We start from the raw sequence: 14,189 nt of genomic DNA on the forward strand, positions 1-14,189 counted from the left end.
CACGGCCGGGCCGGGCAGCGCGTCTGGCCCTGCCGCTGCCCTTCACCTTCGCCCGCCCGCCCGCTCCGCCCCTCGCCGCCGCGGAGGCTGCGCGAAGCGGGTTGGCCGCCGCTGGGCCCGCTCCCCGCTCCGGGCCGGCCTGCAGCCGCCGCGCCGCCATGCTGCCTAACACGGGGTAAGCCGCCCCAGCCCTCCCGTCCCGCTCCCCTCGGTCCGGGCCGCCGCTCCTCGCTCCTCAGGCGGCGGCGGGTAGAGCCGCGGCGCGCCGGGGTAGCGGGGCGAGGCCGAGGTGAAATCCGCGGCCTCTCAGCCAGCGCAGGCCTCTCGGGCAGGGGGCGACGTGGGCTTGGGCCGAGGGCCGTCGTGGGGCCGGGAGGGGTGATTCGCGGGGTACTCAGCCGTCCCCGGCGGGGTGGTGAGGGGGTCTCGGCTCGGCTCCCCCGCCCCGGGGTCGCTGCCGGTGCTCGAGCAGCGTGGGGTGATATCGGGGGGCCGGGCCGGGGGGTTGATCCCCGGCCCGGGGGCTGCAGGCGAGTCCGGGAGATAAGGGGGCAGGTGAGGGCTGGCAGAGGTCCTGGAAACCTTCCTGAAGATCGTTTGTCCATGTCCTTGAGCCCAGCGTTTTGCAACAGAAATAGTTATTGGAGGGCTTTCAACTCAGTTGGGTAGTGTGTCTCTAATTTTATATATATTCAATTATTTTTCTCTCATATTCTAAGCCAGTACCTTCTTACCTGGTGATCAGATTTTCTTCCAGTATAGGATCTTAATTCAGAGGTATTTTCTGCCTTTCTTCAGAGCCAGTACTGCTAAAAACTGGGAAGATAAGTTGGTATTAATTGTTCCTCTGTGTTATAAACAAGATTATTCATTAAATTCCTAACATATGTGTAAGCAAGCTGTAAAAAGTGGCCCTGATGTGGCCTGCGGGTTTCTGTGTTAGCAGTCATGCCTGGTGGGAAGGGAACCTGTCATCATTTTTTTCGTTTTCTGTCATATTACCTGAATTCAACTGCGATGGAAGCAATAAAGACACAACCTTCACAATACAGGTCCTAAGCAGTTTTAGACAAGCACATGCTTTAAAAACATGTGAACTGTTGAACTGCTGAGTGAATTAAGAAATAAATCCAAAGTAATAAATACAAAGCCTTGAAAGCTTCTCAGCTTGCTCAGGAGAGTAAAATGCTCTAAATTCTGGGCAGTTCTTTTGGGGACACCGTATGAACATTTTATGTTGGTGCATCTGGCGTTGTGGATGCTGTGATGCCAACTTGCTGAGGATAAATCAAACTTCTTGAGTGAGATGTGATCAGAAGTAAAATTAGGGAAGAAGCAAGCATGTTTTTTTTTAAAAAAAAAGAAAGGAGTGTAGAGAGATAGTATCAAGTCAGCTCAGTGTTTCAGAGGTGATGAAAATGAATTTTTCCTGTTAATAGGGCTTATTTTGGTGAACGCTATTTCTGTAGGGACAGAATTGGGGATTGTGAAGGAAGGGAGCTCCAGAGAGTGCGCGCAGTCAGTGGTGATTTTAAGCCTGGGAAGAAAAAGAGGTTTACATAGGCTGGAGATGCAGTTGTGCTGAGAAGAAAGAAGACTTGGGGGTGGTGGCCAGTGTAGGAAAGGTTGGAGGTAGAGAGAATGTAACTAGAATGAATAGAATATTTTACCTGACTATTTTGAATAGCATAATACTTTGAGCGAAGGAATTGAATCTGCACCTGGACTCTTCCAGTTGGATCATCAGATAATTCAGGTTGGAAGGGACCTTGAGAGGTCTCCAGTCCAGCCTTTTGCTGAAAGCCAGGTCAGTTGGGAGATCAGACAGTGTTGCCCAGGCCTTTGTCCGTTTGGGTCTTGAAAACCTCCAAGACTGAAAGCAGCTCTGTCCCCTGCTCTGTCATCATGGGGAGAACATTCTGAACCTCTCCAGTTTGAACTCTCTTCTTTCAGTTTGAAAGGGCCTGTTGTGTCTCATCCTCCTGCCCAAGCACCACTTGGCTCCATCTCATCAATCACTATGTAGGTATTGGGGGGGGCTGCTGCTAGGTGTCCCCAAAGCTGTTTTCCTGGCTTAACTGGACACAAGTGCTGAGCCTCCAGCCATCTCTGTCTCCCGTCGCGGAACTTGCTTCCATTTGTCAATACATACCTTGTGTTGAGGGACACAAAACTAGTCACAGGATGTAAGTGCGGTTTTACAAGTGCCAAGTAGAGGGGCGTAATCCCTTTCCTCAATCTTCTGGTTGTGGTGCTCTTGCAGCCCAGGATGCTGCTGACCTCTGTTGCCGGGCATGCCACTAGCTCATGCTCAGCTTGCTTCTCTGCCAAGTCCCCCAAGGCCTTTTCAGGAGACCACTCCCTGGCCATTCTGTCCCCATTCCTGTCACTGCAGGAACTCTTTCTTCCCAGATGCAGGACTATGCATCCGTCCTTGTTGAATTTCATGTGGCTCCTCTTCATCTAGTCTGCGGGGACCCTCTGGGTAGCAGCTTTGTCCTCAAGCTTGTGAAGTGGTTGTTGTCCACACCCTGGGCATTTTCTCGCCTCCTTCAGGTCATTGATAAAGATGTGAAACAGGACTGGTCCAGGAGTAGAGTCTGGACCCCACTTGTTACACGTTTCTGGGCAGAGTATGACTTATTAACCACCACCCTCTGAGCCTGACCAACCAACTGGTTTTTTACCCGTCACGTTGTGTACCCATCCAGACCATAATATCTCAAATTGCATGCAAAAATATTGTGAGAGATGGCGTTGAAAGCCTCGCTTTCACCCACCCCAGTGTGCAAAGGGCCTGCCTTTACTACCAGTACAGCAGCAGAAGCCCCTGTGCCCTTGACGTCCTTCACAAGCTTCAGCTGCAGGTGACCTTTGGTTTTCCTGACACCACCGCAATGTGCCTGGGTGATATTTCTGGTTCCTCCTTTGTGGCCTGTCTGTGCTCCCACTCCCTGTATGACACCTTTGTACATGGGAGCTGAGTCATGAGGTCCCTGTGTAACCATGCTGATCCGATGGTACATCTACTTGTCTTCCTGGGTGGACCGCTCTTGCTCCTGGAGTGGCTTAAAGCCCTGCCAGCATTCCTCAGCTTCTCCCTCTTGCTGGACCCCATTTGCCTCTTCCCTGACTAAGGTGGAGTCTGCTGACCTTCTATCAATTGGCTGAAGGTAAACACCAGATTCTGGCCTTATTTGACTAAGTTTTATGGTCTGACTGTGCATTGCAGAGGTGAACTTTCCTCACTGTGCATGTGACTTGATTCAGAGCAGCCGTTTTTTGTGTTTTGCTTTTTGCTGTGCTGTTCTGAGATTTTTCTTCCTGTGTGTCTGTAGGCTCCAATTTTGCAGAGGAAATCTGTTTGAAGTGGCACCTGCAGGGCTTCATCAACTTTTTTGGCACCCCGGAGATGCCTAACTGTGCCACTGCAGGGGAAGATCCCCCCCCTCCCTGCCCCATCCCAGCTTTCTGCCTTCTGAAAGCAAACGCTTACTCTCCTAGAGGGTGTTTTCAAGAGGGACGCTCTCAGATTGGAGGGAAAAAACAGACCTGGAGAAACAGTAGCAAGTCAAGCTTGGCCCAGAGTGAAAGGAAAACTAAAGCAAGCTTGGAGACTGGTGTGTGTAACATTTGTGATAGGAGTGAAAAGTTCAGTGGCTGTAGCACATAATTTATATGCATTCTGTAGCTGGGGTTGGAAACTTGGACCTCTTGTTTTTTTCCACTGAGTGACAGAAAGCAACACAAGCTTTATGCAGAACACTGAAATGCACCTTCCTCCATATGAAAACCTGTGGTCTAAGAGGCTTTATTGTTGAATATGCTTTAAACTTTAATTGATCTTTTGCGTTTCAGAAATTCAGTGACATTGTTTATGTAAGCCAGAAATCTTTCTGACTCTCTAAAACTTGTTAGTTTCTGCAGAGCAAGTTTTGATTAGACCCATTTTTGGGGGGGACCCATTGGATTAAATGTAGTTACTGGGAAACTGTGGTGTTTAGTGTAAAACCTTTAAGAGGAATAATTGCCATTTCTGAAAATCAAGTTTTTGCATGTGGCACCCTGCATTAGCATTGTGGTTCTGGACTTGAACTTTATATCAAGTTGACACAGCAGTTTTTTGTGTTTAGAGGGCTCTGACTAGTAAATTACAGAGAGCTGCGTAGGTGTGTTGTCTCATTAGACACTGGCATTAATTTTAATAACTCTTCCATTGTTGGAGAACATAGCAGCTCTGTCATAAACAGTGTGTTGGATCATTTTACAAACAGGGTGACCTGTGTAACCTTGGTTTATAGCGCTTGCAGACTTGGAGAGCGTCTTAGCTTCAGTGGTCCTGCACTGTGCTGTAGCTGTAGCCATTTCTTTTGTATTTAGGAGCTGCTTTCTTAGTAAAATGACAAAAGCATTTGTCTGGCTGGAAGACTGTGCTAGTTACTTTTGCCCTTACAGAGTGTTAAAGTCAATGATTTACAGGTTTTGCTTTGTTCTCCCTCTTCTTTACCCTGTGCTTCCCCCTTCACCTTTAGGAAACTAGCAGGATGCACTCTCTTCATCACGGGCGCAAGCCGGGGCATTGGCAAAGCCATTGCTTTGAAAGCTGCCAAGGATGGTGCAAACATTGTGATAGCTGCCAAGACAGCTGAGCCCCATCCTACTCTCCCAGGGACTATCTACACTGCTGCAGCAGAGAGTAAGTTGTAATAAATGAGGGTGGGCTTCGGGTGCTGGGCTAGGTGTATGCCCTGGCTTAATTGTCATAACCACTATGTGGAAAACCACATAGACTCTCTTAGCTCCAATTTACCTTTAATAAAATAAGCTTAGGGCTTCTCTTGCCTCCCAGGAATGCTGGGAGGTATCAAAATATTGCTGTAACGAAGATGTATGTGATAGATGTGAAAATGCTGTGTTAATTGAGATGTATGTGTGTACCACCACATTCTTAGTGTTAAGATTGGTTTTGGCTTCTCTGTTCTTATGCAACATGTAAAAAGGTCGCAATTTGAGAGTGTGATTTTTCAATACCGCCTTGAAGCATGTCGTTGAGTGAGAGATTCTCAGTACGTTCATGCTACTTGTTCCATCTGCGAGCAAGTTTTCAAGTGTTTAATTTTTTAATTGTACAGTTGAAGCAGCTGGAGGAAAGGCTTTGCCATGCATCGTTAATGTGAGGGAAGAACAGCAAATTATTAATGCTGTGGAGAAAGCTGTGAAGACTTTTGGAGGTATGCTAAGGTGTGGGAGAGATGTTAACAGGCAGATTGTTCAGAAAAAAAAGAAAAGAACAGCCTGCCCTACTCGTGCCATTTGTCTTTAAATGCTAATGTGAAATGGCTTATTTTAAAACCAGGGATTGATATTTTGGTGAACAATGCAAGCGCCATCTCTTTGACCGGCACCTTGGAAACAGAAACGAAGAAAGTCAATCTTATGATGGATGTCAATGTACGAGGAACCTACCTTACGTAAGTGCTGAGAGAGGGAAGCTAAGTAGTTGTAACAAAATATATGATGTTATCTTAGTTTTTCTGAGAAATGGCGTAGCTGTCTTGCTGCCCTCAAGTTGGAGTGCAAGTATTCTATGTGTGCTCACAGGAAATTGCGTGGTTATTGGCCAACTGATACGAAATTAATATTTGCAAGAATTAATTGCAAATTGGAGTAAACAGGAACCTTATTATGTAGTCATTAAGTGTTCACAAGCCCCTCCATGCAAGTAGGAAGCAGAAGCTAGTTTATTTCTAATGGAGCTCTCTCTTGGCTTTGCTAAATGTTGTTTGCTCTTTCATTCAAGCAAAATGACTAACTCTTTGCATACACCAAGTGCAACATCTTGTTTGCCAGCTTCCTTCTCATAAGCCTCTTCCTCATCTTTAGAGACATATAACTTACCATAGTTAAAAAAGAAATGTTAAAGATACAATGTAACAACAAGCGTTATTCACCTGCTTTCAGCTTAGCAATTCTATCATTTATATAAATTACCATACCAAGATTTGATTTCACGATTCCTGTGATCCTTATTTTGCTCACTTTTTGGAAATGAATTCAGTAGGTGGGATCATCTTTAGATTTACAGGATGTCATTTAAAGTTGCCCTGCATTAAAATGGAAACTTTGATTTTTTGATGGGATTGTGTTTAGAAAAACTGAAAAAACCCTTAGGTTGATGCAGATTCTCTAAATTCAGTTGTTGCTTGATGTGATCAGCAGCTTTTGTATCAGAGTTTTATCTAGAATAGTGTCTGTCATTCTCCTTTGTGCAGATGAATCTGATTATCAGATATTATCATTATATTCCTTAATATTTTTTTGCTAAGAATCAGTGAAGGGATTTGCCATTAGAATAGTGTAAAAACACACATGAATAGCAGCTTTCTGAATTAGAGAGACACGTGCACAGCATGTAGATAGCATGGAGAGAGAAGGAGGGTGGAAGAAAGAAAGACTTCGCTTGCAGAGTGGGATTTCTGTGCTTCTACCCTGCAGTGTCTGCTTTTGAAAGGCTCTAAGTGTCAGTGGTTCTACCCTCAGAAAGGAAAATTGGTTTTAGGGTTTGGCATTCCACAAAACGCTCTGTGGATGTCTGTTGCTAAATCTCTGAGTGGGTTCCACTGTATTGCCAGTGGCAAGATTGGTTTCCCCCTCACCACCTAACACCAGCAATCACTTCCTTGATGATACTTCTAGGTATTCCAAATTGATGGAGAATCTTTCCTTTTGGTGCTACTCTGCCTTAAAAAGATGAAAAAGCAAATTCTGTGTTGCTGCGAATTAAGAGTATATGAAAGATTGATGCCTCTCAATGGAGGTTACAGGTGATCTTAGTTGTTGCTTTTAAAGCTGTAAGTTGGGAAGACCTAGACAAGCATTTCAGCCTTTTCTTCCCCTTGCTTTCTACGTGGCTGCTGTTGTAATTTGTAGAGATCTGTTTTCAATTTAATGTTAAGAAAGTTATAATACCTAAAAAAGAAAAAGATATGGATTTTTCATCAGTGTGGAGGAGGTAGGGAGGATATCGCATCTTATGGAGTATATCTGTTGACATATTCTTGGTTCCTGTGCATTAAGAAGTAGAGACATCCGTTAGTGAACCTTGCATGCTGCCGCTGAAGAGAGTTGAGACCCCAGGACATGTAAGCAAGTGGTAAATCATTTACTTTATTACTTTAATGATTTTGCCGTTGAAGGTGTCCTTTCTGTGACTGACAGTATCGGTAGGTGCTATTGAAATGTGTGAACTGTAGGTCAGTAGTGTAGTTCACTTTGGTGCTGTTCTCCCTGTGAAGCTTGATTTAAAATTCTCCAGCAGAATGCAAACATGCACCCAAGTGCTAGAACTGAAGTCGAATGACGGTTTCTGTAAAGTAAAAGTTATGATTTACAGATATGTGTAAATTCTAAGTTGAATGAAATAGTAACGTTTTCAGTTTTGCTTGGAATATCTGTAATAGCCTTTCACTATATAGTATTATTTCTGTAACGTGTTTTTAAAGAGGAAATAGGCATGGGATCAGAAGAGAATGTGACTAAATTATGCTCTGCCCTATTATGCTCTATTATGTAGTGTTTTGTTGCCCTTACCAGAACTATTAGAAGGAGATTATGGCTTCTGAGCATCTGGAAAATCAGCTTTAGTAGATGCTGCTGCACTGTTTGGAGGATGTGGTCCAGTTAACAGGAATGAATACTAGGCCTGAGATAAGTGAGCTTGTTCTTTATTTCAGTTAAATAATTGATACAAGGGCAGGGTCTCAGCTGAGTGTTGAACTTTCATGAAGATGAAAATACTGGTCTGCTACTATGGTTTTTACTGTAATTTACAGGTGTAACGTGAAATAAGAGGTAACTGATTTGTCTGAATCTGTCTTTCAGGTCTAAAACATGCCTTCCCCACTTGAGGAAAAGCAGGAACCCCCATATCCTGAACCTCAGCCCACCTATGAATATGAATCCTATGTGGTTCAAAAATCATTGTGGTGAGTAGCATTCAGTGCCTTTGTTGTCATTTTTTGAGAACCACGTAAATACCTGGCAAAATGTGTAGGAGTGCCAGCCCAGAATGCCAGATCTTTTGTCTTTAGTACTATGTACAGAGTGGCATTAATGGTTCCCCAGAGTGTTTCGTACCTCACCTAAACAAAATTGTTTTGTGGGAAAGTATAGTGCAGGTTTCATGGCCTGATACTTCCCTTATGTTTTCAAGAATGTGTTCAAGGTAAGGGTCTGTGCTTTTTCATGGGAATTCTTAAGACTACAAAATATTATCTGTTCCAAATAGATTTTGAAACCACAAATCTATTTTCTTACCAGTCCACATTCACGTTTGATTTAATAGAGATAAAGCTCGATGTTGTCTTTTAAAATTAAAATTAATTTTGAAGTGGGAAAGCCACCCCATTTTGTCTTGAGGTTAATGTTGCTCATTTTAAAACTCTAAAAAACCGCCAAACTTCCGATATTGGACACTTGTCATGTTAAAGTCCTCCAGCAAGCCCCAGTTCTTTCCCCAAAAAAGTTTGCCTCTCAAAGCAGATGACAAGGATTCCAGGATTTAGACTTTTTTTTTTTTAAATTTTGTTTATTTTTTCCCCCTTTTTGTTTTCTATAGAATACTAGTTTGGTCGTTAGCAGCTAGTATGCTTAGGCCTCTTAAAAAAAATAAAAATACTCTTGTCAGTGTGCTGTGTATAAAAAGCGTAACAAAACCCACCATACAGGTAGTCTTCAGTCATTGTTTTTGTCAAAGCATGCGTAGCTCTCATTTTATTTGTAGTGAAAAGATGGCAAACTACAGTTTGTATCTGCTGGGGGTGGTGGGGAGAAGGGAAAGCTCTAGACTCTAGGGAGATACTAGTTTGTCCCCAAAAGCTTAATTTTCCTTATGAAAAATCATTTGGTTTTTCTTACCTTCATAATTAAAGTTCTGTTGATAGAGTGTAAATTTTTATCTTACTAAAAACAGGGGGTTTTTTTTATACTTCTTGTCTTAGCTTATACTATTTCTAAATATGGGATGTCCATGTGTGTCTTGGGAATGGCAGAAGAATTTAGGGGAGAAGTTGCTGTCAACGCTTTATGGCCTAAAACAGGTGATTATTTATTTATTTATTTTAAATGGTACTAAATGAATGACTTGCCGTATTTTGTCTTCTACAGCTTGTTTTATTTTACTGTGAATATACATCAGACTTCTGGAATTGATTCAGGAGACTGAGCAGTTCTTTGCATATTCTTTGTTCATCCTGCATGGGTGCTGGTTTTCATTCCTAGTTCTAACTAGAACATTGCCACTTGGATCCAAATTCGTCTTCAGCTAGACTGAAACCCATTCAGCCCTTTCAGTTGGCTGAAGCAGTTGTGTAGTGTTTGGGTTGTCTGTGCTCTTTCTCATGCACCCTCAGTTTTGGTTTGGACAGAATCACAAAAGTGTTAGCATGCTTTCAGTAGTAGGTGTTAAAGGTCTGTATAGGTTGTACAATTTAGAATTCCTTGGTAGTAAAATTGTCAGAGTGTAGATGGAACTGACAAGATATATACCTCTGTAAATGCAGAAATAATAAAAAAAATTCTTCAGTACAAAAGATGTTCTTTTGAGAGGTTTATCTTCCAAAACTGAGAAAGTTAACTACTTTAATGTGGTCACCAGAGACATAGAGTTACAGACTTCCACCGTATCTAAAATACAGTTGCAAAGGTCTTAATTAGAAAATCCACTGTAATCTCATACAAATGTGATTAGCCTCAGTGCTAGTATGGATGCCAATATCTGTTGATTAATCCAACCCTTCAAACATGTGAAAATATGCTAGAAATATATATATATATCTCCTATCCTTGAAAATAAGAAAAAGACCTAGGGAGACCTACGTGTATGTACAGTATATCTGTTCACCACTTTTTATTTAGGTGTGTGTTATAGCAGTTCAGTTGATTTGAAAAAAAGGAGCTGAGGTTGGCCAAAGGTAAATGAAAGCTAGGGGCTAATCTTCACTGCAGAATAGTAAAATAAAGGAGTCAACAAGGACATATACCCACTCTTGCAGTTTCCTAGAAAACACTTTGAGAGGAACTCCCTGGCCAGCAGTGAAGACCGCTGTCCTGTTTCCCAGTTACTATTTTGGAAGGTGAATGATGCAGCTCGGATAAGAGTGTCCTGCACAGTTCCTGTTCTTTGGTTTTTAAGGGATGTTGGGATCATTTCTGTACCAAAGCTGCTTTTGCTTTGTGTGGAATGGAAACACTGAAAGGAGGACAAAAGTGATTTAAAATCATGTTTATCCTTCCACTTCCAGGATCTGCCAGTGCCAGGTGTAGGAGAGGATTTGCAAACCTGTCCCAAAACTTAGGGGCAGAGTATTGAGTCTTAAATAGCAGATGGGAAAATGTCATGAAGCAGAACTGTATGAGGGGAAAACAGTAACATGGCAAATGCCAAAAGCTACAACCAAACAGCCTCTCTGTGGAACAGGATGAAAGAAACCGGAATGGATACATCAGCCTGGAAGAGCAAATTAGACTGGAACATGCCACAGTGTTAGTAGCAATCTTGGTGGAAGCATAAAGATGACTAATGGAGTGGTGCAGAAGTTAGTAGAATTGGTTAATTAAAAAAAAACAAAACAGAAGCTCAGGAGATCTGGATTTTATTGGGTGTAACACAGCCTTTCTGTGAAATATTGAACATGTTTTTTGAGTTTTTGCTATTTGGTTTGTCTTATGAGACACTTTGGTGTCTCATGGGAGTTATTACAAGGCTAAAATTACGCATCAAGACTTTCAGTGTGATAATCGCCAAAGGAAATACCTCTTAATGACTGATATATCATACATTTATTTTGAGAGGAAATCCATGGGGTGGGGCACTGATAGAGGGATATAAAGAGCCATTATTCCACTTTTTGGGTCCTTTAATAGTTTTCTGTTTTTTACTGGTGCTTTACTGGTAGAGAATTATATGTTGGTTGATAGTATTTCATAGCTTGGTCTTCCTGCAGTTTCCTTTTGTGTGAAAGGAAAGCAGAGTTTGTGTTCTTGCCAGAGAAATTGGAATTTCTTGTTGTCAGTCTTAAAGCTTTGTTTTCTTACCCTCCAAACTTTCTAGCCATACATACAGCTGCTATGGATATGCTGGGAGGATCTGGAATAGAAAAACAGTGCAGGAAAACGGACATTCTTGCAGATGCTGCATATTGCATTTTAACAAAGCCAAAAAGTTTCACTGGAAATTTCATTATTGATGAAGTTCTGCTGAGAGAAGAAGGAGTTAAGGATTTTGATGTCTATGCAATTGCACCAGGTAAAACAGATCTTTAAGATGAGGAGTGATTTCAGGAAGGAGGAAAGGCCTTATGGAGAACATTAATATAGTTCTGTTTCTAGGGGCTCTTTAATTATCCTGTAAAAAGTTGCTTTGCCTTAGCTTTCAGAATATGCCTTCCTGGAAGGCACATACGACAAGTCCACTGAGACTCTAGGCATCAAGTGCCTATTAAATTAAAAAAAAAAAAAAAAAAAAAAAAGAAAATGTACCTGTACTGTAGATGCATACATTACTGTTTAGTAGCTAGTGAGGTAGATTTTTTTTTTTTCAAGTGTTTTTCGTTGCAACTTTGAGAGGACTCTAGATCAGATTTTAAATGAACCAAACTCTGAACATGTTATTTCATGCTATGTCTTTCCTTCAAATTGTAGTTTATTTATTTACAAACTTGGCTGTAGTTTCATATGAAATGGATCTCTGTGTGTGCCGTCCAACTTTACTTGGACTTACTGTTACATTTTTCCTCCTTTTTAGGTCACCCCCTGATACCTGACTTCTTCTTGGATGTTGAAGCTGATACGACAGCCATGGAACAAGAAAGATATGGTAAGGAAAGCACTGTGTATAAAAGTCAATCATTTCTGACAGTAATGAATGCCCTCTCTATTTCAAGTTGTTTTTTCTTTTCTTCTTTTCTCCGGAGAGCTTGGACTCAGGTCAAGCTATTTGCCAGGAGTGTATGGATTGCATTGGAAAACAATGTGCTGTGTAAGCCTTTGTAATGAACTGTGAACAGTCAGAATTTTGCTGTGGTTTTATTTTCACTTTTCTTTTGACATATTAGGAAATGAAATACATTGCAGAATTACCATTAGTGCTCTACACCTGTTCATAACTCCAGGGGCAAAACCCATGCTTTATCAAGATTAATACTGAAATGGGAAAATACTCATTTTCCCTACCTTGAAGCTTAAATCTTTTCAAAAGGAGTTCTCTACACATGTTTCTACATGCAGTTTTAAAGTGTTTTGCAGGTGAAAGAAAAAGATAATATCTTTCATGTAGGTGCTTCCCAGGCATTCAAAGAGGAGAAGAAATTATCCCAGCATGAAGGAGCAGATGGAGCTAAGGCGAGCACAGAATCTGCTTCAGCCAAGCCGCGGAGTCCTGTTGCAGAAACATTCAGAGTCATTCAGGGGGCGATGAGTGAAGAGTACGTGAGAACTACCCAGGGTGTCTTTCAGTTTGAGTTATCTGGTAAGATCATCACTTGTGAAACCTGCCCGTGTACCCGGTGTTTTCAAACAGAAAGGCTGGCCTTTTCGAGCTGGTCCCGAGAGAGACCGCCTTTTGTTCCGTTCTGTGGGATGCTCCTTCTCAGGAAGCCGCTGCCACTGGTGCCGTGTGTGGGCAGGCTTTGTCACAGCGCTGGCCCGACGGCACAGCTCAGCGTGGCCAGAGACAGGGCCAGGCGAAAAGCGCGGGCTGCCGCCGGCAAAGGGCTGCCTTTGGGCCCTTCTGCCCGCGTCCCCGGTACGTGGTGCTGCGGGGCGTCTGCCGGAGGTGGCCTTTGCCTGCACGCAGAACGCGGGGCACGGGGTAACCTGTGTCCGAGCACCGCCAGCGTGTGTAGCGTGGTGTAAGTGCTCCAAATGGACACGGCAGCGTCCGCGTGACGGGGAGGGATAGGGAGGGCCCAGCGCTCTTTGCTGCCTTGTCACCTCTTGTCACTGTCCGTGCAGGTGAGGAAGGAGGCACTTGGTATATTGACCTGAAAACCAAGGGTGGGAGTGCCGGTTTCGGAAAGCCCCCTGTGACGGCTGACGTGGTTATGAGCATGTCGAGTGCCGACTTTGTGAAAATGTTCACAGGTGAGTGACAAAGGCGTGTGCCAGGGCGGACGCCAGTGCTGGTGCCCAGAAAACCACCTGCTGCCAGGCAAATAGAGCCTCCTCGCTTGGTGATCCTGGGCTGGGGGAGCTTTTGACTTTCTGTGGCTCCTTTTTGGTAGGACAGAACTGCTGGGATTTCTGCGACCTGTTCTGTTCTGCGAACAGGAAGAGCACAAAAGCTTACGCTGCTTTTATTAACTGGGTATTGGACTTTTAGCAGTGAGCTTAGCTTCAGAAAGAATCCAGTCAATCTGTTGGACTTCTGTTCTGCACATCTCTAATCGGTCTTTCCTCAATGTGCACTGCTTTTACAGCAGAACTTGGTAGCAATGTAGCTGCTAGGTCTTGCTGTAGTGGCATTATGTTTTCCTGTGCACAGGCTGGTTCCAGTTCATTTTCTAATGGTTCCGTTTCTTCTTTTTAGGTAAACTAAAGCCAACCCTGGCCTTCATGTCAGGAAAATTAAGGATTAAAGGTAACATGACACTAGCAATAAAGCTCGAGAAGATGCTGACACAGCTTAACTCTAAACTGTGAGGGGAAACCCTAACTAGCAGAACAGTGGCCTTTCAAACATAACTGCAATGCTGTTTTAAAGTGGCAATCCTCATTTTTTTCTGATGCAATATAATAAGTATGGATAAAATGTGAGATTTTTAGAGAAGAAATAACTCCATCAGCTTTAGACAAGAAGGTGTTTGTTTGTGATTAAACTAATTCCTTCTCAAGAATATGCATATTAGATCGCAGGTGTTTTCTTTTCTTCTGCTCCTCTGGGTCAATGCAGGACACCTGAAGTGAGTGTTTTCTCACGTAGCTGCTCACACACATGTACCATAAAAAAGGCAGGGGGAGCAAATGTCACCCTGCAGATCTGTTTCTGTGATAGAAGTGCCATATAGGGATTCCTGAGCTGGCTTAGAAGTGAAAACGATACAGTTTAGCAGGGTCCTAATTACCACTGGTAAACTAACATCTCATTAATTTTTATTTTTGATTTCCTGAGTTTATTACCTACACTAATTCTC

The 14,189-nt window shown here is 43.0% G+C and overlaps 1 protein-coding gene across 1 annotated transcript; it reads left to right on the forward strand.

Annotated features, from left to right (window-relative positions):
* The first annotated feature begins 28 nt into the window (after positions 1-28).
* Positions 29-13,898, forward strand: HSDL2 (hydroxysteroid dehydrogenase like 2). The gene is made up of 11 exons (XM_054186235.1): positions 29-175; positions 4,533-4,696; positions 5,133-5,231; positions 5,357-5,471; positions 7,882-7,985; positions 9,000-9,098; positions 11,111-11,305; positions 11,804-11,875; positions 12,335-12,526; positions 13,012-13,140; positions 13,586-13,898. Exons 1-11 carry the CDS (start codon positions 159-161, stop codon positions 13,696-13,698), a joined length of 1,299 nt encoding a protein of 432 aa, XP_054042210.1. The 5' UTR covers positions 29-158; the 3' UTR covers positions 13,699-13,898.
* Positions 13,899-14,189: the final 291 nt, after the last annotated feature.

This window comes from Rissa tridactyla, chromosome Z (genome assembly GCF_028500815.1).
Source record: "Rissa tridactyla isolate bRisTri1 chromosome Z, bRisTri1.patW.cur.20221130, whole genome shotgun sequence".
Lineage (NCBI taxonomy): Eukaryota > Metazoa > Chordata > Aves > Charadriiformes > Laridae > Rissa > Rissa tridactyla.

Coding starts and splice junctions, on each gene's coding strand:
- HSDL2 (XM_054186235.1), top strand. Junction 7,986..8,999: donor GTGGTTCAAAAATCATTGTG/GTGAGTAGCATT, acceptor TTCTTGTCTTAG/CTTATACTATTTCTAAATAT. Junction 11,876..12,334: donor CATGGAACAAGAAAGATATG/GTAAGGAAAGCA, acceptor TCTTTCATGTAG/GTGCTTCCCAGGCATTCAAA.